A 24,023-nucleotide genomic window follows, 5' to 3' on the forward strand; every position below is an offset into this window, starting at 1 on the left:
ACTGAGTCTGAATGGTTAAGACCTCTAATCTGAATTAGTTAAACATTTGTCTCTGAACGGTTAACCAGGACTCTTACTGATTCAAACTTCTTAACTTCTTACTGGTTTAACGCTTAATGGTTTAGAACTCGTGCTAATTCGAATACTTAACCATTTGCCACACATCCCTTAGTCGGCCAGTCGTATAAAGCATTTCATTTGAATGTACATTTATCTCCATAACCCCTGCCGCTGTACTTTTTGGACGGACCGATGGAAGACAACGCTGGAGCCGCTTCCTCCGCCACCACCGGCGAAATCGGTGCTGTAGACGGCGGCGCCGGTAACATCAAAATCAAAGTGTCTTACGGTTCCAACAATTTCGACGTCTTTACTTCCCCTCAATCCACTTTCGGTACAATTCTTTTTCCTTCAAAATTCACTTGTTTATACTTTATATCTATGTATTAATCTGTGTGTACAACTTTGATTTAATATTGTAATTATTGTTTGTTTGCTGCTATGCTGGCCTCCTTTGACCTAATTGAACAAGTTTAATGCTAACATTGACCTAAATCGTTTTCAGTTATATGAATTTTATTTTAGTAAATTAGGTATTTAATTTTGCTATTGTGCTCTGATTGATCCTAAGGTTATTGTATTCTAGTTTTGCATTCACAAGTAACTTGTTTCACACGTAACAGTGAAGTTTGAACTTGCTTTATGGCCAAGTTATGTCATATATCATTAGGCAACAATAACTGTATTTATATAAGATATTTTGAAGGCTGAGTTGTCATTTCGGTAATGCAGCTTAACATTATACGACGAGTAATTAAACAAGTTTGTGTTGTTTGGTATTTGAATCTTAGTTGTTTGGTAATCTCATGTCACTTGGTGCAATCGAGCAGCGTATACAGGTGTATTTTTCATGGTTATCGGTTATCACGTGCTTATAGCAAGTTTTGAAACTAGCCTATGGAAAAATCTAGTTGGTGTTTGCTTTTAGAATCAGTTACAAAAATCAGTTGTTTATTCTTTTGAGTATTTGGACTGAGTTACCTTTTTACTTGATTTTCGTGTTATTACCATGAACATACATTTATTTAGAAATCACTTCAAGTAGAAAAAAAAGATATCTACTTTTATCATCTTATGTTTATGTTATATATATGTATACACACACACACATATATATTCTTATTGGAAATTATCTCTTACAGTATGTATACACACACACATCATCATCATCATACTCAGTAAATCCCACCAATAGCAAAGTTAAGGTAGGGTCTAAGGAGGTAGATGTAGACAGCCTTACCTCTACCCTATAGGAACAGAGAGGCTGCTTCCAGTGAGACCCCCGGCTCGATTGTAGTTTTGTATCAAGCCTTGGACCTAAGACACATAACACTCGAACAATCGGGATAGAGAGACTGATTGGTGCATGTACCCCCGTGTCTTTCAGCTATCAACGTCACCACATGATGCAAGATTAACCATCCGCCGCTTTTAACGTTATTTTCACGAAATTAGTAAAATAACGTTAAAGTTAGTACCATTTCACTTTTGCCCCCCGAGCGCCACACATATATACATTATATGTGCACACCGCAAGCGGGGCAAATATATATAAACACACACATATATATTCTTATTGGAAATTATCTCTTACATAGCGTATGTTAATAATTCTATACTTTTCCAATTAATCAACTAAAAGCGATAGCTTGTCAAACTCAGTAAACCACCAGTTTCTCTCTTCACTTAGGAATTTAAAGAGCATCTTACTTTCCAAAGATGAATTAATCACGCCATACGTGTTTTGATTTTCTCATCATATTATGAGCGCAACACTGTTTGTACTACAAAATGGTATAGACATGAATAGAAAGTGTAATGAAGCCTAAGGTTTAGGTAGATGCTGGGAAATTGCATGGTCGGGCAATGGGTCAAAGTTGGTAACTTTTTGTATGAGTCGGAACGGGTTGGGTATAAATGAAACTCTTTTTGTCTGATTCTTCTATAAATAACTGTCTGTTATTTTGTTAATTCCTTATACTTATCAAATATCTTCTTTGAAGCCGATTTGAAACAATTGATTGCAAAAGCAACTGGTTTAGATCCCAAGGTGCAAAACGTGTTATTCAGAGGAAAAGAAAACGATGACCATGAAAGCTTACATACGGTTGGTGTGAAGGACAATGCAAAGGTGATACTAATTGAGAATTCACCTGCAAAAGAGGACGGCCTTGAAACAGTTGAAGAAGTTAAGGAAAACATTGAGGAGACATCAAGAACCGTTGAAGAAGTTAAGGAAAACATTGAGGTGATATCAAGAGGGCTCGAGGCTGTTAATCTAGTAAGGGAGGAAAACAATCAGTTTGCAGAACAGGTACCTCATTTTTCTTCGAGTGATGACGATTTAACTGATTAAAACAGTCAAATTTTAGTGAAAGGGTCAAAGAGGACCAGGTTATTCTATCCACCAACAGTTTATCCTTTATTTTATTTAATAATTACCTAATGTCTTTAATACAATTACAATAATTATAATTTAACATTTCTTTAAGGTCTAGTTACACAAAATTACAAGAGCATATAATAAGTTTTCTTTTTGACTCATTTCTCAACGCTCCCATTTCACCACCTATTCCAGCCCGCATTCTAACCCGGAGGTGGCGGGTTCGAGTCTTGCTCGTTCCCAATGCCCCTACGGTAGACTCAGGCTTGCTGGGTGGCGGTCTGCGAGGTGGGATCACCTCGGCGGTTGGGAGGACCGTGGAATACCCCCCCCCCCCCCACACACACACACACACCTATAGTTCAATGGTTTGAAAAGTTGATCACTATTTTAAATCTTATATGTTGGGTTTTTGAATTTTCGTTCTTTTTCCAACTGATTGGTATATTATCTCAGGTTGCTAGTTTAGAGGCCGTCGTTTGTTCTGGGACTCAGGTCGCGGATAAAGATTTTGTTTTTGTAACGGAGATGCTCATGAGGCAGTTGCTGAAATTGGATGGAATTGATTGTGAAGGAGAAGGGAGAATACAAAGAAAGTCGGAGGTCAGTTATTTATCGTTAATTTATTTCTATATTTGTTGCAACAGCGGAGGTCATTATAATAGGAAAGAGGTCATACTCATACATATTGCATATAAAATGTATAACCTAAAGATTAGGAGATGACATATTTATCCCTTTTGTCTTGATACCATTAGTTTTGTTTCTCAAGATATTGGAGGGTATACTAGTCATTTGGATTATAATAATTTTGTATGTTTGCTCCAGGTACGCCGTGTTCAGGGTCTCGTTGAAAAGTTGGATAATCTTAGGGAAAAGAACTCAAATCCTACCAGCGATGTCCCAGAAACATCGGATGAACCGGCGTTGTCATCTTCTTCAAAGGTGACTCAAGACTGGGAAACTTTTGAATAGTTAAAATGTCTTGCATTTTTTGGTCCAAAATAGTTTCCTTTTTGCAATCTCAGTCAAAAGTCGGTATTTTTTTGGTAACAGTAAGGTTCAAAATCGTGAAAACTGCTGTTTAAGTGTGTTCACTTGGGCCCAAAAAATAGTTTGCATATACTTTTTGCAGCATATCTTGTGAAATTTGTTCAACTGGGTGCTATTGCTAGTGGATGCAATTTTGAATTGGCTGAAGTATATGAAGGTGTAGTCTTGTATGTTTTATGGGCCCTTTAACCTTAAATTTTCCTAAATAATCTTTTGAGTAAACTTCCGTTTTGCTCCCTGTGGTTTGGTCACTTTAACGGTTTTGCCCCAAACCTTTAAAAATAGTCATTTTGCTCCTTGATGTTTTGGTTTTGTTGCCAGTTTGCTCCATGCGGGGAGCAAAATGGAAAAACAAACAATTTGGATGGAGTTAGAGGCGGGGAGCAAACTGGCAAAAAAACCGAAACATCAGGGAGTAAAATGGCTATTTTTAAAGGTTTGGAGCAAAACCGTTAAAGTGACCAAACCACAGGGAGCAAAAGGAAGTTTACTCTAATCTTTTTGACTGATAATGGAGCTGCCTTGGTGCAAGTCGAGAAGAAAAGTTTTTATAGACGACTCACATTTATGGTTGGCAGCTCATTGATTCTGAACAACCGTTTATGACATTATACATTCGAGTTTGTTAAAACACATCAACGTGTGTTCTTTTATGGTGGAGTGCTGAATACCTTAATCACCCAAGTATTTAGATTTTTAGAGCAGCAACATGTGAACGTTTAACTTCAGGAAAGACGGATGGATCGTATTTGTTTGAAACATGTAATCATTTTGCTTGAGCTGACATTGTGCAAGTATGTATCAAGTCTTGTATTCAGCTTTGAGATTCAACTTTGACAAATAAAAGCTCAAATGAGCTAGGCACGGACCCTTTCCCAACTCCCATTCTAAGTTTTACCCAATTGTGGGTTCTAGTTATGTGTGAAGATGGCGGAGGGTGTTCAACTATGGTGATGGTGATCGGCGGTGAGATGACATGACAGTGATGGATGGTGGTTCAAGTGTCGAAGGTGGTGACAATGATGATGGTGGTCTAGGACGGTGTTTGATTGTTTATATGAGATGAATAGTATATAAATCCGATTGTCGTTCTGAGTGTAAGACATGGGCTAAAGAAATGGTTTAGCACACGTTTGACATTCATGCTTTCTACATAAGGTGTTGAACCAAGTGTTCTGAATCAGAGTAACTGCCAATAGACCGCAACCTCTTTCTCTCTCCTCCTCTCTCATAGAACCTGCATAGCTTTTCAAAAATGGTCCGTGGCCTTGGGCCGTAGCGTCCCTCGCCTGTGTCAACGGGCCTCCCGTCATTTAGGTTTTAACTTTTCTAGACTATCATAGATGTTAAAAGGTACATTATGCAAGACCACAATAATGTTTTCTTTTTACCTTTTTTGAGTAAAGAGATAAAAGAATTAAGATTATAGGGGCTAAACCGAAATCACGTACTGGTTTAGTTTCTTTTTACAGATCTCTGTCATTACCTTCCAAACACAAACTCTAACCAATGAAGTTTCTTTCCATGCCAACACCATTTCATTCCCATTCTCTCCTTCAATTCTAATCCTGTATGGAGTTTCTCCTTCCTTCACCATTTCCATAGCTTCATTGCAGCTTTCCATGCTCATTCTTTCGCCTTTTAACCCAAAACCCTTTTCGAAATTCACGTCAAAAACTACTTTTTCTTGTCGTCGTTCATCCCACTTTTCGAACCAAGATTTTGATGATACAAAAGGTGCAAGAAAAAGGGTCTCCATAGCTATTCTTGCTTCATTGAGATAACTAGGAAACCCCCATTCCATGGATTCGAATAAAGCTTCATAGTGCGCCAAATTCTTGCTAAAAAATAAAGAAAAATCCGAATAATTTATCGTTCTATCAACTTCTAAACCCCCTCCAAAGGTTATGATCCCTTGGTGTTTTGCTAAAAGCCCTCTTGCTATTTTTAGAAAGTCCATAACTTGAGTTGTCTTTCTTCTTCTTCCCATATTATGTAGAAGGCCAATCATACAATTAAACACCATAAATTCACTCCCTAATTTTCTTGTATCCATCTTTTTTACCATTTGTGCCATACCCATCTCTTGTACCTTCAAATTTAGACCTAAACTTGTTGCAAAGTTACAAAGCTGCCACCTTGTTTGATCAAACTGTGAATCTTGATCAAGTTTGATGCTTGTGATGATCAGAGATTTCTTGATTCTTGCTATGGCTTCTATGAAGGGAGGCCATTGAATTCCTTCACATATGTCAAAGTCAACTATGTGAACCAAGTTCACATGGGCCGGGACCGCTTCAATGATGGCTGAACCCGCGGTCAAATGAGCGAAGCGTCCGTAAGGAAAGATGTCATAGAAGGCTTTAAATGCCGTATTAAAGTTTGTTAAAGACTCTTGGAAAAGGTATGTTTTTTCTTGATTTTCTTCGGGTGGGAACAAGTTGAGGGCTATGCGTTCAAGTGGCGACCCATTCAGGTTCGCCTTTTGACTTATACATTTCGCAATCACTTTAGCAAGCTCTTCTTGTTCCATTTCAACGGCTTCTGCATAAGCCATCATGAGTAGTTTCATGATTCCTGTTTGGATAGTAACATGACCAGAATCATTGGATAACACTGGGAAATTGACTGACGAACCCGATGAGTTTTCAGGAGTGGTGGCTAGTGCAGAAAACAATTCATGGTCAAAAGTTTCATAAACTTGCATTTTTGGATTGTACCGATGAAGATTTGAGTCGAAATAAGAGTGATATGGACAAAAAGGTTGAAGCAGAAGCTCAGATAACAAACACCATGATTATAACGTTTTGATCGATGATAATTTCGAAGTTATGTTACAAGAGCTGTGTGGGTTTGAGTTATATATGAAGGAAGTATGATGATTTTGGTTGAAAAATGTCAAAAAAATAAAGTTAAAAGTGGCGTTACAAAATTGGAATTTGAAGCCTGTATGTAGTTAGCTTCTTAAACTGGTATCTATCATATTTATAAGAGTAAGCTGCCATTTTGGTCCCTATGATTTGCTCACTTTTGTCACTTTAGTCCAAAACTCAAACTTTTTGCATCTGAGTCCCTGTGGTTTTAGTTTTATTGCCATTTTGGTCCAAAAAGGAAATCAGGTCATATTTGTCTTATAAAATCCTGCTATTTTGTCATTTTTCGCAGGTTCAAAATAATCATTTATTTTATATAAATTAATACCATATTTTATAAGAAAATATGACCTGATTTGCCCCTAAGGAAAATGATAAAATTGCAGGATTTTATAAGACAAATATGACATGTTTTCATTTTTGGACAAAAATGGCAATAAAACTGAAACCATAGGGACCCAGATGCAAAAGTTTGAGTTTTGGACTAAAGTGGCAAAAGTGACCAAACCACAGGGACCAAAATGACAGTTTACTCTATTTATAATATAAAATGATTAAAATCACAATCAAGAAATTTTGTTGGATAGCTACTATCATGATTTAATAATAATAATATTGTTGCTATTAACAGTAAGTGTGTGATGATTACCTGTATTGAGATATTGTTAAAATACACTCTGAAGGAAAGTGGAATCAAGTGTAGATCTTAGTTTCCAATGATATTAACTAGTTGTCAACTAATTCGTTAGTTAGTTACATGTAAATATGTAAAAAAAAAAAAAAAACATTTTATAATGGGTTAAATAATCAGTCAAAAAAAGAAGAAAAGAAAACATATATATATAAGCTTCTGTACAGGTTTTGGTTTGGACCTAAAAAGGTTTAATCTTTGACAAACTGACAAAGGATTTGTAATAATATATAAATAATAGTTCTCATATAAACACAAATATAATTAAGTCCAATTTCATCTATAATATTTGTTTAAGGGTTAAGTCATTGTTCAAATTTAAAACTGACTATTAGGAAGGCGCGGCAACTCAAAAACACAGAATGCTGATCATCAGACCCTTTGTTCCTGAGTCATGAGACGCCGTTCATCAGACCTAAATCTATTAGATTTCCGAGTGGCGGGTGATGAGTCGGCGTTCACTGATACCGACCAACTCCGACAAAATTTGGTTAGAACTTAGGTATACTTTGAATCTTTGAGATTTCTGAGTGGCGGGTGATGAGTCGGCCTTCACTGATAACGACCAACTCCGACAAAACTTGGTTAGAACTTAAACATACTTTGAATCTTTGATATTTTGCTTTAATAATTTGATAAGGAATAGAGACTAGTGTTTGAAAATTTGAATATTTGAATTTAAACATTGTTTGGGGTACTTTTATAAACATATGAAATATAGTTTGATTATTTTTTTCATATGACCCGACCAGATCGGACTGAAAAAAATTATTATATAGGGATAGACAAACAAGCCCTAAAAATTTCCGCCTCCAATGAAATTTTTTCTTGGGTTCGCTAGTTATACAACAACAACAATCATACCCAACAAAATACACAGATGGCAAAACTATTGTATTGTATTGTATTCAGTGGCGGAGCTTGATCAAAAGTTTCGAGGGGGCGTAAAGTGATGAGACCCAAATTTTTTTTCCTATCCTTATGTTTCGGGTCGGGTCGACTATCGATTTGGGTCAGGTCAAATAATAATACGTAGTTCCAAATAAAACTAAAAAATTTCATTCATTCAAAGGACTCATTCTTACACATAAAAACTTGCGATTAAGTTTATTGTTGGTAGTTAATCTAGGGTTAAACAAATAAGAGTTAAAATATATTTATAAAACTACCCATCACTTATATACAAAGTGGTAACAAACTTTACTTTAATTTATATATTGTATAAATATTTAGGATATACAAAGTGGTAACAAACTTTATTTTAATTTATATAATGTATAAATATTTAGGAAAAATAATTGTGGGGAGGCGATCCTATATAATTTATAAAATTTCCGGACGAAAAATCGAAACCTATACACTTCTAACCGAAACATTGGGGTGGGCGGGTGCGCCCCCGGGCACCAACTAACCTTCGCCTCTGATTGTATTGGTGAATGCTCTGTTTAGCAAAATCGCTCAAAGCTTGGGAGAAGTTTTTGATTTGTCATCCCGCCAGAGGGCGGTGTTTGAGTGCCTGAAGGGTCCCCATGCTCAGGATTTTTTGTCCGTTATCCCGATTGAGAGGTTGGGACATTGCATGTCTGCAGTAGAATACTGAGCCATCCTCAAATACCAATTGATGATCCCTATGTACCCGAAAGATTAAACCTGCCCTCTGGGTTCAAATATGGGGAGCACGCAGTGCATTGAAAGAGCTCTCTGGGTTCAAATATCGGCATGACTGAGTAAGAGATGTTTTGTGGGACATCCTAAGAAGAGCTGAGATTTCCGCTAAGAAAGAGGCTCCTGTGAATTTCCTCATGGACCCTTTGGAAGGGAGATCTACTCTGCGACCAGCGGATCTGCTCGTCCTTGGCTGAGCTAAAGGGAAACATGCTCGTGTGGACCTCACGGGGGTTTCCCCTTTGGTTGGTTTAAGGGAAAACATGTTTGTAGCTGGATAAGCAGCAAGAAAGGCAGGATTGATGAAAGTGGATAAGCACTTTAAAGCTTGCGCAGAGAAGCAACATCTTTTTGTCCCTTTTGCTTTTGATACTTTTGGCTCACTAGCGCCAGAAGCTATCCACTTCCTGACCAGGGTCCAACGGGTCATCCACAACAATTGTTCAGCCCCAGGGGGCAGAGTTTTGCCATTGGTAGGTTAGGCCTAGGGTTTACAATTCTGAAAGCGGTGATGACGTAGTTTGTTGCCCATCTACCTTTTGTTTTGATGTAACTTGACAAGTTTATATATGATGACCAAACATAATAATAATAATAATAATAATAATAATAATAATAATAATAATAATAATAATAATAATAATAATAATAATAAATACTTAGATATTCAAATCAAGAAACTTACAATAACTAGTGTTTTTCAATGACGCGCGTTGCGCGAAAGGCATTGGTGTTTTCGACCGACATCATCCTGCAACTCTTCTTTTAACTGTTTCACTTCTTGCAAAGACTGAACGTAGACCCTAACTCTTGTTCACCACTTAATCACTGTAAAAATTACAGGATTCATGTTTGGGGCATGGGTTGACACGTGGACTTCGAGCCTCCTCGCTGGTGAGTGACGTGTTGGGTCGGTTAATAAAAAAAAGCCTAAAGCGTTAGTTAGATTTCGAACAGGGCGAGCTTGTCAAACGGCTTCCGCTCCTTGCCCCGGAACTCGATGTTGGCCACCGCCACCCGGTTTTCGTGACTTATATCACCACCCGGGCTGCTATCGTAGTAGGCTTTAAAACGGTAGAGCTTCGGTCGTAGCTCGCGCCACTTGTGTTGGCACGAGTTTAAATTGTGCCGGTCGTTCCCCACGTTGTGCCGGTAGCTAGCGAAAGCTTCTGGCCAGCAACGGGTCTCACCGGGTTGGCGACCCTTCATCGCGTTGTGCCAGTATCAAGTGTGGTTAGCGGGTTCGGGTAGGTGGAGTGAAGGGTCGGGGTAGCGATGTGGACAGGCGGTGGGATTGGGGGGTTTTATAATGACTTGCAAAACGGTTATTTTTTAAAATTTAAACCTAGCCGCTAAGGCCTAGCCAACCCAGCCAATGAGAGCCGGCCACGGAGGACCGCTAGGCATGCCCAACGCCTGGGCTGAAACTCCCGCTCAAAGGGCCACGCCGAAACCCAAACCCACCCGAGGTGGTGACTTGGGCATTTGTACCCAAACCACTCCCCAACCCTCGCCTCATACCTTATAGTCTAATAAATGAATATAAGGTATTGCTCAATATAAAAAAAAAATCACATAATAAATAAAAAATTAATATATATAAAATGTAAAGTGAATGATACTGTTCATTCACTTTTCATTTTATCATATATTAATAATATTAATTAATAATAATTATATGGTAAGTCGTATAAATCATGGAAACTTTTGAAAGAAAAACTATAGAAATGCTTTCACTCATTTAGATCTCATTAAATAGCCAACAACAAGTCGTCATAACTGATCATAAAACCATCAAGAGATCGCCAAAACACTAACCACCGACCACCGTGACTCCGAAACTTCGACTCATACTTGAAAGGTAACTTGCGAATCAAGTTATATGTCTTTAATTATCACGCATGCGTTGCTTCTTAATTAATAAGTAGACTTGTTTCGACAGCCTTCTGAAAAGTTGATATTGAAGATGGATCATGTTTCAACATATTTTCGTACACCAAAAAAGCAAAGTAAATCTAGTTTATGCTGTCAGAAGTCTTTGCTTGAAGCTCTCCCTCAAGAAATCTTGGTAAGTCTTATTTGTCAATCAAAATTTTGAGACAGAAAAATAGTTCAGTTTTGGGTTGTCATATGTAACATGTTCAATGTATGGTATGGCCGTATTTGGGTTGGCATACTTAACATGTTTATTACAAATTACAATCTTTCAACCCGTTTAGCATGTTAATGGGACGTCAAACTCGTTTGACTTATCAGTAATGGGACGTTAAACATGTTGTGTACTCTAGCTACACTATTTTAAATTTGTTTGGGCTATGGTTGATTGCTTTAACCCAAATAAATATATTAGTCGTGATCAAGTTTAATTGATAAATTGGTAAGCTCGTTTAATTAAACACAACATTAACCCATCTACTATTATTTAATCCATTTATTACAACCCTTTTTAGCGTGTTAAACTTGATTACAATATACAACCCACTAACACGCCAACTCGTTTGTCTTGTTTGAAATAAATAGGCTGAACATGTGTTCGAGTTACACAATTTTAAATTATTTCGTCTTGTGAACGATGTTGTCATGTTTGGGTTTAACGATTCAACTAGAAAGCAATCAACCGGACTATAGGAATAAATCTGACTTCTATGAAGCATTATTGATATTTGTCCCATTTGTTCAAAATCAATTATCGTGTAAAATAAAAATTTTCCAAAGTGATGGAGGAACTGAATTTACTAATCATCGTGTTCAAACTTTCTTTCATGAGCGTGGTATTCATCATCGCCTCTCTTGTCCTCACACGCCTCAACAAAATGGTCGTGCTGAGCGCAAACATCGACATATCACCGAAACGGGTCTCGCCATGCTTTTTCACTCACACGCCCCCGCCAACTTGTGGGTCGATGCCTTTTCTTCTGCCACCTTTATTATCAACCGTCTTCCCACTGCCTTACTCAATTACAAATCTCCGTTTGAACTTTTGTATGGCCAGGCTCCTACATACTCCAATTTTCGTGTTTTTGGGTGTCGTGTATTTCCGTATCTTCGGGACTATGCGAAACACAAGTTGTCTCCTCGTAGTGCAGAGTGTGTGTTCATTGGTTATGATGTTAACTATAAAGGCTATCGTTGCCTAGAACCCAAAACACAACGTGTGTACGTCACTCGACATGCACAGTTCGATGAGGACACCTACCCTTTCACTGGTCTCGCCAAACCTGTCAACGAAGCCGCCTTAATTTTTTCCAACTTTGATGAGTCTTTACCCCCAGCTTCCCTTCCCGACCCGCCTCCTGTTCTTGATACTTCTCCTGTTCCCGCTCCAGACTTATCGGCTTCTTCTACTCACACATCTCCATCATGTTCTCTATGCCCTCATCACTACCCCATCCCCTCGCACAACCCTCCTCAATCGCCCTCTAGTCCATCTCTCTCGGCCCAAACGCCCGTGTCTCCCTCTTCTCCCTCGGCCCAAAATACCTCGGCCCACACTACCTTAATAGACCGATATATATTTTAGGATATAATTGTAAATATTATTGTGCATATATCTTCATCTCATTAGGAGATCCTGACTTGTACTATATATATTATGTTGTTGAATGAAAGAAGGGCAAGCAATTTATTCCTATATGGTATCAAACCTCTCTACGATCCTACCCTAATCCCCACCGCCGGCTGCCGGCTTCTTCCCCACTCTTTCTGTTCTTCGTTCACCTTCTGCCTCTCTCAACCTCCCCCTCATGGATTCCAAAAATCACCCGGCCCTTGCCGTCTCTAATATCAAAACACATATCCCCATCACGCTTGAACAGGATTCCGCACAATATACAACTTGGTCCACTCTCTTCCAAGTTCAGTGCAGGATTTTCGAAGTTGCTGATCACCTCAGCCCACCGCCGGCCGCCGCCTCCTCTTCCTCTGCAGACTCGGCAAAGAAAGCCGATGATTCAGCCGATAAGGCCCTCTGGCAGCGCATCGATGCAGTTGTTCTTCAGTGGATTTACGCCACCATCTCCCCCGCTCTTCTCCACGTTATTCTCTCTCCCGGGCAAACGGCATATGAAGCATGGACAGCCGTGCAAAATCAGTTTAATGATAACAAGACCACTCGCACGGTGTTTCTCGGTCAAGAATTTGCTCATCTCAGCCTTGACGGTTTTTCCTCTATGGCTGAGTACTGCCAACGGGCCAAACACCTCGCTGATCAACTCAAGGCTGTCGGTTCCCCTGTTGATGACAACATGCTGGTAATTAAAATCTTAACAGGCCTCACGGAACAGTACGACAGTATCTCAACAGTATTACAGAATCGCGACCCGCTCCCTGATTTTAATGAGGTACGATCACGTCTCACCATGGAAGAAGACAAGAAGAAGCGTCAAACTGCCCGCGCGGCCCAGCTCTCCGCTACTGTCCTCGCAGCCTCTGTCTCCTCACCCTCACAGAATTCACATCAGCAACCTACTTTCTATCCGGCTTCGGATCGCGGTCGTGGTCGCTCACGCGGTCGCGGTCGTGGTCGTGGTCGAAACTACAACAACCGCAACTATTCCAGTCGTGGCCAGCAACCCAATACTCCAACTCATCCTTACATCGTGTTCCCGAGTAATTGGACCGCCAACCAATGGGCCTCACTTTTACAAGGTTCTAACTCTGCATCGGCCCAGACCATACCACCGTGCCCATATCCCTCCAAACCAAACACTGCTGGTCCGAACTCCCAGGGCATCCTCGGGCCCCGACCCGATACCAACGGCTCAGCAGCATACACGCCAACAGATATAGAGCAGGCACTGTACACCATGGCACTAAACCAGCCAGACCACGGGATCATGGACACGGGCGCAACCGCTCATTCGGCCAATGAACAAGGTATCTACTCTCCGTCTACTTTTAATAAGTGCACTGTCAAAAATATTATTGTTGGTAATGGCATGGCAATTCCGGTTTTAGCACAAGGCAACCAAACTTTACCACCCCCTTTTCCACCCCTAAAACTAAATAATGTCCTTTTTGCACCTAACATTATTAAAAACCTTATTTCCGTTCGCCGCCTTACCACTGATAACCTTGTTTCCATCGAGTTTGACCCTTTTGGTTTTCTTGTGAAGGATCTCAAAACTCGGGCGCCTATCCTTAGATGCAACAGCACCGGCGATCTCTATCCATTGACACAGCCTCTATCCACCATCTCTCAACCTTCCGCTCTTGCTGCTGTCACTCAAGATCGCTGGCATCAACGCTTAGGCCACCCTGGCGACACTTTATTACATTCTTTGAAACTTTCTTCTCGTATTTCTTTTAACAAACAAAACAATAAATTGTGTGCACCTTGTGTGTTTGGTAAAAGTGTCAGACTTCCGTTTTATGATTTTGTTAATTGCACCCATTTACCGTTTGATATTGTGCATAGTGACTTATGGACCTCCCCTGTCCTAAGCACGGGAGGTCATCGATATTACGTCTTATTTCTTGATGATTGCACCAACTTTCTATGGACTTTTCCCCTCACCACCAAGTCACAAGTATTTGCCACATTTGTCAATTTCTACAATCACATTACCACTCAATTTGAACGTAAAATTAAACAGTTTCAATGCGACAGCGGTAAAGAATATGCCAATAACAATTTTCTCCAATTTTGCAATGCACATGGTATGCATTTTCGTTTTTCTTGTCCCTACACCTCCTCCCAAAATGGTAAGGCGGAACGCAAAATCCGCACTATCAACAATATGCTTCGCACCCTCCTAGCTCAAGCTAATCTACCGCCATCCTTTTGGCACCATGCTCTCGAAACCGCCACGTACCTACTAAATATTATTCCAAGTAAAAACCATGATTTCTTATCACCAACGTCCCTTTTATACAAGTGCACACCCGAATATCAACACCTTCGTGTCTTCGGGTGTCTGTGCTACCCTCTCTTACCTTCCACTACTATACACAAACTTGCCAATCGTTCCCAACCATGTGTCTTCCTTGGATACCCGCAAAATCATCGTGGCTATAAATGTTTCGATCTCCAAACCAAACAATTTTTTACTTCCCGACATGTATATTTTGAAGAGTCCATCTTTCCCTACAAATTTCAGTCTCCTGCTAACCCTCACACCTATGATTTTCTTCACCTTCCTACGGTCCCTTCTCCACATACTACTTTCACACCCCCTACCTCCCTTCATGGCCCAAATGACCAGCCCATACACCGGCCCAGCCTCTACCCCTACGTTCACTCCTCCACTTCGCCAGCCACACCCACCTCGTCACCAGCCCAATATAACTCGCCACCTCCCACCCCTAGCCCAACAGCTACGTCACAACTTCCAACCCAACCCCAACCGACCACCCCACACAGTCCACCTCCCTCCCCTAGCCCAACGGCCCACTCTAACCACCCATCCAGCCCAATCCCGGCGTCTGGGATTCCTCTCAATACCAGCCCATCCATCCCCTCTCCACCAACCGGCCCAACCTCTTCACCTCTCCAATCGCCCACTGCCTCTGACCCACACCCAAACCCTTTGCCGGCCCAACCGACTCCCTCCCCGGCCCCTAACCAATCACCTGTCATACCCCCTCGCACCATCAGAACCCGTTCCATGAGCGGTATCGTAAAACCCAAACAGCTATTTAACCTATCAACCACCACCATTGCACCCATACCACGAAACCCTCAGGTTGCCTTGACCATTCCCGAATGGCATGATGCCATGACTGACGAGTTTAGTGCACTTCTTAAAAACAAGACTTGGGAGTTGGTTCCTCGGAAACCGAATATGAATATTATACGTAGTATGTGGTTGTTTAAACACAAATTTAATTCGGATGGGAGTTTGGCGCGATATAAAGCTCGTTTGGTTTGTGACGGTCGTCGTCAACAACCGGGTGTTGACTGCGGGGAGACATTTAGTCCGGTTGTCAAACCGGCTACTATTCGGTTGGTTTTATCATTGGCTTTGGCACAATCATGGACTGTTAATCAGTTAGATGTTACGAATGCTTTTCTTCATGGTACTTTGCACGAGACCGTCTACATGTATCAGCCAATGGGGTTTTGTAGTTCCGAATATCCGGACCACGTTTGTCTTCTAAAGAAATCCTTATACGGTCTCAAGCAAGCTCCTCGTGCATGGTACCAACGTTTCACAGATTTCGTGGTCTTACAGGGCTTTACGCAGAGTAAGTCAGATAATTCTTTGTTTGTTTATCGTCATGAGCGTGACACTGCCTATTTGCTCATTTACGTCGACGATATTATACTTACCACGTCTTCGGCTGTTCTTCGTGATCGGATTATGGCCTGTCTGGCGGGCGAGTTTGCTATGAAGGATTTGGGGGCATTATCTTATTTTTTGGGTATTCAGGTGACACGGACCGACAATCATATGTTTCTTTCCCAGTCCGCTTATGCTAAGGATATTATTCATCGAGCCGGTATCGACTCCTGTAAGCCCGTTGCCACGCCAGTGGATACACAGTCCAAGCTCAGTGCCCATTCTGGTATTCTTCATGATGATCCTACCACATATCGTAGCCTCGCGGGTGCGCTTCAGTATCTTACTTTCACCCGTCCAGACATCTCGTATGCGGTACAGCAGATTTGCATGCATATGCACTCTCCCACAACGGCTCACTGGCATGCTTTAAAACGGATTCTTCGATATATACAGGGCACCATGGACTTGGGACTTCACTTAGATGGGACGGATACGTCTTCTTTGCGAGCTTACACTAACGCTGACTGGGCGGGTTGTCCTGACACCCGACGCTCCACCTCTGGCTATTGTGTTTACCTTGGCGAAAATTTGATTTCTTGGTCCTCGAAGCGGCAGTCGACGATCTCACGTTCTAGTGCTGAAGCTGAATATCGCGGAGTGGCGAACGTTGTTGCTGAAGTCTGCTGGCTTCAGAATCTTCTTCTAGAGTTATGTCATCCTATTTCTCGTGCCACTTTGGTTTATTGTGATAATGTCAGTGCCGTCTACTTGTCTGGTAATCCGGTTCAGCATCAACGTACGAAGCATATTGAACTAGATATTCATTTTGTTCGTGAGCAAGTTCAGAAAGGTCACATTCGCGTTTTGCATGTCTCGTCTCGTCACCAGATTGCTGACATCTTCACTAAAGGACTGCCGCGTGTCTTGTTTGATGATTTCAGATCCAGTCTCAGCATTCGGCCACCCTTCGCTTCGACTGCGGGGGTGTAATAGACCGATATATATTTTAGGATATAATTGTAAATATTATTGTGCATATATCTTCATCTCATTAGGAGATCCAGACTTGTACTATATATATTATGTTGTTGAATGAAAGAAGGGCAAGCAATTTATTCCTATACGGACATAAATACTTACTTTTTGATCCCTGGTTTGTGAACAGGTCAAGATATTGTGCGAAGCTGAACATGATGATTTGAAAAGTGTTTTTTTGCGTCTATAAACAAATACTAGAAGCCGGTCAAGCCGTAAACTTTTTCTTACGTAAATGACAATCTTGTCGCAGTTGTAACCACAAAATTGTTACTAATTGTGTCCTATAAATTGCAGGCTTTGATTGCAAAGAAACAACATTTTGAATATACTACACCTAGAGCTTTTAGACGTCCATTCAACCTTACATCCACTGATTTTGAAGACATTCAAGCTCCAAGAGTTAAACGTCGTCGTCTTAATCTGGATGCTACTATGTTTGTACCGTATGGCGTATGCTATGTCCTCATTGGACTAGAACCCTATAATAAATGTATTTTTGTTAACTGAATTTGCATATCCATTTTAATTCGTTTTAAAATGTTAATAAGATTTTGCGTATTCATCGGTTTTGATTTTTAAATTATTTTATTAATTAAATGCTATATATATGGATTTATATTTATGATTGGGCCTAATACTTTGGATTTTATTAATGAGTGTTGTTAAGTTAATGTGTCACCATTTGGGCCTAACTTTGTCGCATGGTTAATATGTGATTAATTATTTTATATTGGGCCTTTATTTGTAAGATGGATCTAAAAACTATAAAACTAATGGATGGGATTTATGTATGTAGTTTTTCTACGCAAAGGTTTAGACGGATTTTTTTCTTTTCTCTTGGTCGACTTATGTAAGGAACAATTTTGTTCTTTGTTAAAAATATGCGAACTAGTCTAGAACGGTTTCAAAATCTCTCATACAATCGCAAATTCGTTCTTGTGTGTTCTACACATCTTATCCAATTAATCATTGGTAGTACCACCAAATAGGTTAATCTGAAAGTGAACACACGATTTGTGTAGAGATCTAGGTTTTCTTTATCTTTGTTTTCTTGCAGTTGGTTAATCTCAAAGTAAATTACGAGTTAAAGTATTGATAATAGAATCCTAACAATATATAAAGGTGTAAAAGAAGTTGTTTAAGGATGTAACTTGTTAAACTAACTAATACGTTGTGATATATGTTCTTATATTCAATATTTGAATAGTTGGTGCGAGCATGGTTTATTTCAAAAAGTAAACATGTTAAAGAAGGACTATGAGAGATTTAATGAAATGGTCCATTGTGTGGGAATGAAGAAAAGAGTGTTTGGTTGGTCGATGAAATAAAATCATCCATTCCAGTATGCATTCCAAAACTGCAAAATCATTTTGTCTGTCCCCGTGTTTTTTTCCATTCCATTCCCTCTTCCACCATTCATTAATGACACCACAACCTACCACCGTCGCCACCACCGCCACCGCCGTCACCCATCACTACCACCTCTGACCGCCACCACCACCGCCACCCACCTCCGCCGCCACCCACCACCTACCACCGCCCATCGCCACCCACCTTTGTCGCCGCCACCCACCATCGTCGCTCTCCGTTGTCAACCGCCACTGCTACGACCTCCGACCACCGTCACCACCACCATCGCCACTGTCGTCACCCACCACCGCCACCGCCATTACAACTGCCACCTATCACCACCCACCATCACCGACAACCACTGACCACCACCATTCACCACCGATTTTATTCCTTCGTCTTTTCTTGCCTGCCAAACAACAAAAATTAATCTCACATGGTAACCAAACAAGACATAGAATGATAATGATCAATTTCATTACCTCTTTCATTCCATTACCCCGATACCAAACATATTGGTCATAGGTCGAACACCATAAATTAGGCCCATATCATAACAATACATCTGGGCTGGGATCCATAAAAACCTAGCCCAAGTTTGGTTACCCGGCAGCCCAACTAGAAACCCACCAAATGAATCATCAATAGGTTTAAAAACACCCAATCAATCAATCTAGGGTTTATCAGACGGAAAGCAGGGGGTTGCGGCAGTGAGTCTGCGTAGAAGGGTAGAATAATTTCACCGGAGATTTAGATCTCCCGCCGGCGATTCTCAAACATGGTACCAATTCCGTTTCATTCCGTCAATTCTATCTCGTATCGACATTTAATTTGAATGTTAGGTTTATTGTAATTTTGGTACATTTCTTCATGCGTTAGTTATTTAGTCAGTGTTTGATTCCGATCTGTTTCTATAGTTTAGTTTCCCCCATTAGATTATCTTCGTTGTTTACGAATTGATTTGAGTCTTATAATGATGATGAAATTGCTTTCATTTACGTAGCTGTTTTTGTATATCATATTGTTGCTTCTGTGAAACGATTTTTTGTTATCCAGCTCATGTTGTTTGAGGAAAATGTAACTGATATTGTAAAACTATTGATTCTACCTTTTGGTTTGTTTTACTTAGGGTTTCACTTGATTTGTGTTGTCTGGTTAGAAAACTTTGAGTTTGTTTGTAACTGACATTGATGATTTAAAGAGCAATAAACATAAAAATTTCTTTCAGTTTTTGGTTACTATAGCATTTTACAGCTTAAAATACATAACATGTGTAGCAAATAACTGTTAGTTAAGATTATTTTAGTTTTGTTTGTTGATTTAGCTAACAAAATTTCTTCTTTATTGAAGGCTAGAGGACTAAAGAAGCATATGAAGAGGCTCAATGCTCCCAAGCATTGGATGCTTGACAAACTTGGTGGCGCTTTCGTAAGTCGGACTTTTGTATATCAAGTTTTTTTCTTATAGTTGTGACTTGTCTGATTATCAATTTTTGTTTAACAGGCTCCTAAGCCATCATCTGGGCCGCATAAATCTAGGGAATGCTTGCCGTTGATCCTCATACTGAGGAACCGGTTGAAGTATGCCTTGACTTACCGTGAGGTTCAATCTATTTTGATGCAACGACATGTTCTTGTTGACAACAAGGTCAGGACTGACAAGACGTACCCTGCTGGTTTCATGGGTATGGGGATATTTGACAATATTTATGCTTCTGCTGTCGTTTTTATATGAACACATATTTATAATGGAAGCTTTTTTGTACCCTAGTTTGTTCACTTTATGCTAGTGATTTTTGTTTGAACAGATGTTGTTTCTATTCCCAAGACCAATGAAAGCTTCCGTCTTCTTTATGACACAAAGGGTAGATTTAGACTGCACTCAATCAGAGACGAGGAGTCAAAGGTTTGTTAACTTCATTCAACTATTTTTTAGTTGCTTTATTATTGAAGTTGATCAACCGAGAACTAAAGCATGTTATGGTAAATCTTATTGGAAAAAAAAAACAATAAGATAGAACCATTTTGATTTTCATGTATAAGTAAATGTATTAAAAATGTCACATTTACTCTTTTAACTCTGTTATTTCACGATGACAATTGTTGATCTAAGAATTGTCTTGTGTAGTTTAAATTGTGCAAGGTTCGTTCAGTTCAGTTTGGTTCAAAGGGAATTCCATACATCAACACCTATGATGGTCGAACCATTCGTTACCCCGACCCACTCATCAAAGCTAATGACACCATCAAGCTTGATCTAGAATCAAACAAGATTGTTGATTTCATCAAATTTGATGTTGGTAATGTTGTTATGGTAACTGGTGGAAGAAACACTGGCCGGGTTGGAATCCTTAAGAACCGGGAAAAACATAAGGGCAGCTTCGAAACTGTTCACATTCAAGATGCAACCGGCCATGAGTTTGCGACCCGTTTGGGTAATGTTTTTACCCTTGGAAAGGGTTCAAAACCGTGGGTTTCCTTACCTAAGGGTAAGGGTATCAAGCTAACCATCATCGAAGAGGCTAGAAAGAGGCAGGCTGCTCAAGAAGCCGCTTAGATCGTGTTTGGTTATAGGGGTTATGGTGTCTTGTTTTTTATTTCAAGTTTGTTGGAATGTTATTTTTTTCTTGCTTTATGTTTAGACTATTATCAGTTATGTTATACTATTGAATTTTGTTGGTTAAGTTTTGTTATAAAATGGAGAACATCATTGATGTTTTTTTACCTTCAGCATCCTTTTTTATTACACAGTTTTTAAAAGTAAATTTGGACTACATTTTGTGATTTTCTAACTTTAGTATGCAATATATCATGCTGCATTTCTTGCCAGTTTTGCCACTTTAGTAGATTTTTTGTTAAACAAGAGAAAAATGCCTGCTGTTTTCTGAATAGTAGGGTTTGTCTACTTAAAGATGCATATTAATGCATGTTGTGTATATGGGTGAGATCGCATGGGTGTATATACAAATCGCATGGGGGTTTTTAAATCACAAATCACATGTTTGAAACATAAAATCCCACGTTGGAAAACAATCGGGTACGCAATGTACATTAAGCCAGTTTGTACGTTAACTGTACTACATAAAAACGTTTTATGTGCACATGCGATTGGTACTGAAATAAAGTATAATTTGAGGTTTTGATTATAAAAAAAGTACTGGTTAATAATTAAATTGTAAAGGAATATATCATATATTATAAAAAATAACAGTTTCAACACAAAGGTAATCTCTTTATTTGAATCGGCTTACAATTATAAACATTTACGAAGCAATGATCTTTTAGTTAATGATTTGTATTAATAGTAAACATCGAGCCATTTTGATGTCCACTTCATCTAAATGTCTAATGATTTGTATTAAGAAGTTCGAGCCGTTTTGACCTTAGTTTATGGGTTGTGACGATAGAAGTAACACTATAATTGAACACCCACCTCGTTCTAAATGTTTAACTACAATGTAAGATTCTATAATGAGTTTAAATTCATAGACAAAGATAAACCATTATTTGTTTCCTTTATAAAAAAAAAACAAAAGTTCATTAACAAACTAATTATGTTAATAACTAATCTAATATATTTTCGGATTAGATCTAGGTTTAAAATATTGTTTCATAGAAGTTTGCGAATCATAACCAATAAACTAACCCAAATGATGGAATCAAAACTGGTTTAAACGGATATGGTGGCTAAATCAATCAAAACAAAACATGACACTAAAAACTTACGAAACCAAAATTAATCGTCATATAAAAAGAAAATAGAGTTAACTTCCGTTTTACTCCCTGTGGTTTGGTCACTTTAATGTTTTGCCCCAGTCATTAAAAAATGACCATTTTCCTCCTTAATGTTCCGATCTTGTCACCAGTTTGCTCCCCGACTCTAATTCCATCCATATTGATGACCAATTTCAAGTTAACATACAAGATCCAAGTACCTTTACGTTATACTTAAAATTACCAAAATACCATTCCAGTTAACATACAATACAGATGGAGTTAAAGCCGGGAAGCAAACTGGCGACAAGATCAAAACATCAAGGAGGAAAATTGCCGTTTTCAAATAATTGAGGCAAAACCATTACAGTGATCAAACCATAAGGAGCAAACTTGTTTTTTTGCTTCTCGGTTGGTCCATATCACTATATCAGCCCATTAAGCAAGCCCACTTGCAAGTTGCAATGAATCATAAATCATAATATAATCCGTCTCTCAATTTCTTTGAGTAGCACAGCATCCACCTTTCTGTCAACTGAGTCCAACATATTATTTTTATAGTATTTCCCCATATTATTTTTATAGTATTTCCCCTTACTTGATCGGGTTCTAGTGTGCAACAATTTTTTTAATCTCTGGCCTTATGCTTCCGCAACGGCTCTGCCTAGAAGATATTCGGACCACTGCCCAATCCTGTGTTGCGGTAAGGAGGTTAATTGGGGGCCTGTTCCTTTTAAATTTTTCAATTCTTGGATCTCTTGCCAGGGCATTGAAGAGGCAGTGGAGAATTCTTGGCATAATGTCGTTACTTTTGGCTCTAAAGAACTTTCTCTGATGAGGAAGTTGAAAGCTCTAAAAGAAGGGATTAAGAAGTGGAGAAAGTCGGGTAAATCAAAAGAAGATGTGGATAGGGAGATTTTGGTTAGAGTGGTGGATGAGCTCGAAACAAAAGCTGAATCAGTTGGGCTTACCGAGGAAGATTTGGTCGACCGGGTTAACTCTAAGGCACTTCTGAAGATTCTTGATTCTAGAAGACGGGCTGATTTAGTGCAAAAGGCGAAGGTGAGATGGGACATTGAAGGCGACGAAAACAGTGCCTTTTTCCATGCCTACATTAATAACAAAAAGAACGCGTCTAGAATTCACGGTTTATCTTTAAATGGCTTATGGGTGGATGATCCAACCATGGTGGGCAACGAGGTTTTCAATTTCTTTGCAACAAAATTTGACAAACAGGTGGGTAATCGACTGAATATGGCTGCGGAGGGTTTCTCTAAATTATCGGCCGAAGACTCAGCTTGGCTTGAAAGAGCCTTCTCGATGGAAGAAGTCAAAGCCGCGGTTTGGAGTTGTGGGGGAAATAAGTCGCCGGGCCCGGATGGTTTTACCTTCAGATTCATTCAGAATTTTTGGGAGATTATCAAGGGGGATTTTTTAGAGTTCGTGACTGAGTTTCATAGTCGTGGTTATCTTGAAACCGGTTGCAACTCGTCCTTCATCTCTCTTATTCCGAAGGTAAAAAATCCCATGGTCTTAAATGATTATAGACCGATAAACCTTGTGGGTTGTATGTCGAAGGTGGTGTCGAAACTTTTAGCTTTGAGGATAAAAAAAGTGATTCACAAAATTGTGGGGGTTGAGCAATCGGCCTATATAAAAGGCAGACATATTTTGGACGGGCACTTGGTGGTTAACGAGTTAGTGTCGTGGGTTAAAAAGAGAAAAAAGAAATGTCTACTTTTTAAAGTAGATTTTGACAAAGCTTTCGACTCAGTTGATTGGTCATTTTTGGATGAAGTGATGAGTCACATGGGCTTCGGCAATAAATGGCGAATGTGGGTTATGAGTGGGTTGCACTCGGGTAAAGCTTCGGTGTTGGTTAACGGATCTCCAACTTTGGAGTTCCGATATAGGAGGGGGGTGAAACAAGGAGACCCGTTGTCTCCTTTTTTATTCATTCTAGTGATGGAAGGT

The 24,023-nt window shown here is 39.5% G+C and overlaps 6 protein-coding genes across 6 annotated transcripts; 4 read left to right on the forward strand and 2 right to left on the reverse strand.

The window, feature by feature from the left end:
• Window positions 1-248: 248 nt before the first annotated feature.
• On the forward strand, window positions 249-3,652 carry LOC110909885 (BAG family molecular chaperone regulator 4). Its single transcript, XM_022154622.2, has 4 exons — window positions 249-394; window positions 2,064-2,374; window positions 2,900-3,046; window positions 3,272-3,652. The coding sequence occupies exons 1-4, from the start codon at window positions 253-255 to the stop codon at window positions 3,416-3,418; spliced, it is 747 nt and encodes a 248-aa protein (XP_022010314.1). The 5' UTR covers window positions 249-252; the 3' UTR covers window positions 3,419-3,652.
• Window positions 3,653-4,928: 1,276 nt separating this feature from the next.
• On the reverse strand, window positions 4,929-6,203 carry LOC110911274 (protein NODULATION SIGNALING PATHWAY 2). The gene has a single exon (XM_022155877.1). It carries the CDS (start codon window positions 6,201-6,203, stop codon window positions 4,929-4,931), a length of 1,275 nt encoding a protein of 424 aa, XP_022011569.1.
• A 6,265-nt stretch (window positions 6,204-12,468) lies between these two features.
• Window positions 12,469-13,055, forward strand: LOC118487213. The gene is made up of 2 exons (XM_035983838.1): window positions 12,469-12,975; window positions 13,017-13,055. The coding sequence occupies exons 1-2, from the start codon at window positions 12,469-12,471 to the stop codon at window positions 13,053-13,055; spliced, it is 546 nt and encodes a 181-aa protein (XP_035839731.1).
• On the forward strand, window positions 13,043-14,042 carry LOC118487327. The gene is made up of 2 exons (XM_035984042.1): window positions 13,043-13,600; window positions 13,840-14,042. Exons 1-2 carry the CDS (start codon window positions 13,084-13,086, stop codon window positions 13,866-13,868), a joined length of 546 nt encoding a protein of 181 aa, XP_035839935.1. The 5' UTR covers window positions 13,043-13,083; the 3' UTR covers window positions 13,869-14,042.
• Window positions 14,043-14,960: 918 nt separating this feature from the next.
• On the reverse strand, window positions 14,961-15,332 carry LOC110911273 (glycine-rich cell wall structural protein-like). Its single transcript, XM_022155876.1, has one exon. It carries the CDS (start codon window positions 15,330-15,332, stop codon window positions 14,961-14,963), a length of 372 nt encoding a protein of 123 aa, XP_022011568.1.
• A 3,635-nt stretch (window positions 15,333-18,967) lies between these two features.
• On the forward strand, window positions 18,968-21,061 carry LOC110909884 (40S ribosomal protein S4). Its single transcript, XM_022154621.2, has 5 exons — window positions 18,968-19,117; window positions 19,687-19,764; window positions 19,840-20,020; window positions 20,144-20,241; window positions 20,464-21,061. Exons 1-5 carry the CDS (start codon window positions 19,115-19,117, stop codon window positions 20,890-20,892), a joined length of 789 nt encoding a protein of 262 aa, XP_022010313.1. The 5' UTR covers window positions 18,968-19,114; the 3' UTR covers window positions 20,893-21,061.
• The last annotated feature ends 2,962 nt before the right edge of the window (window positions 21,062-24,023 follow it).

The sequence above is a fragment of the Helianthus annuus genome, chromosome 15 (assembly GCF_002127325.2).
Source record: "Helianthus annuus cultivar XRQ/B chromosome 15, HanXRQr2.0-SUNRISE, whole genome shotgun sequence".
Classification (NCBI taxonomy): Eukaryota; Viridiplantae; Streptophyta; class Magnoliopsida; order Asterales; family Asteraceae; genus Helianthus; species Helianthus annuus.

Excerpts from the sequence above, each read along its gene's own strand:
- LOC118487327 (XM_035984042.1), top strand. The coding sequence starts at position 13,084 with ATGGAAGAAGACAAGAAGAAGCGTCAAACTGCCCGCGCGGCCCAGCTC. Across the intron at positions 13,601-13,839 it reads TCATTCGGCCAATGAACAAG|GATCTCAAAACTCGGGCGCC; the intron begins GTATCTACTCTC and ends TTTCTTGTGAAG.
- LOC110911274 (XM_022155877.1), bottom strand. The coding sequence starts at position 6,203 with ATGCAAGTTTATGAAACTTTTGACCATGAATTGTTTTCTGCACTAGCC.
- LOC110911273 (XM_022155876.1), bottom strand. The coding sequence starts at position 15,332 with ATGGAACGGGTTCTGATGGTGCGAGGGGGTATGACAGGTGATTGGTTA.
- LOC118487213 (XM_035983838.1), top strand. The coding sequence starts at position 12,469 with ATGGATTCCAAAAATCACCCGGCCCTTGCCGTCTCTAATATCAAAACA. Across the intron at positions 12,976-13,016 it reads CTGTTGATGACAACATGCTG|TATCTCAACAGTATTACAGA; the intron begins GTAATTAAAATC and ends ACAGTACGACAG.
- LOC110909884 (XM_022154621.2), top strand. Across the intron at positions 19,765-19,839 it reads ACAAACTTGGTGGCGCTTTC|GCTCCTAAGCCATCATCTGG; the intron begins GTAAGTCGGACT and ends TTTGTTTAACAG. Across the intron at positions 20,021-20,143 it reads GTACCCTGCTGGTTTCATGG|ATGTTGTTTCTATTCCCAAG; the intron begins GTATGGGGATAT and ends TTGTTTGAACAG.
- LOC110909885 (XM_022154622.2), top strand. The coding sequence starts at position 253 with ATGGAAGACAACGCTGGAGCCGCTTCCTCCGCCACCACCGGCGAAATC. Across the intron at positions 395-2,063 it reads TTCCCCTCAATCCACTTTCG|CCGATTTGAAACAATTGATT; the intron begins GTACAATTCTTT and ends TCTTCTTTGAAG. Across the intron at positions 3,047-3,271 it reads GAATACAAAGAAAGTCGGAG|GTACGCCGTGTTCAGGGTCT; the intron begins GTCAGTTATTTA and ends TGTTTGCTCCAG.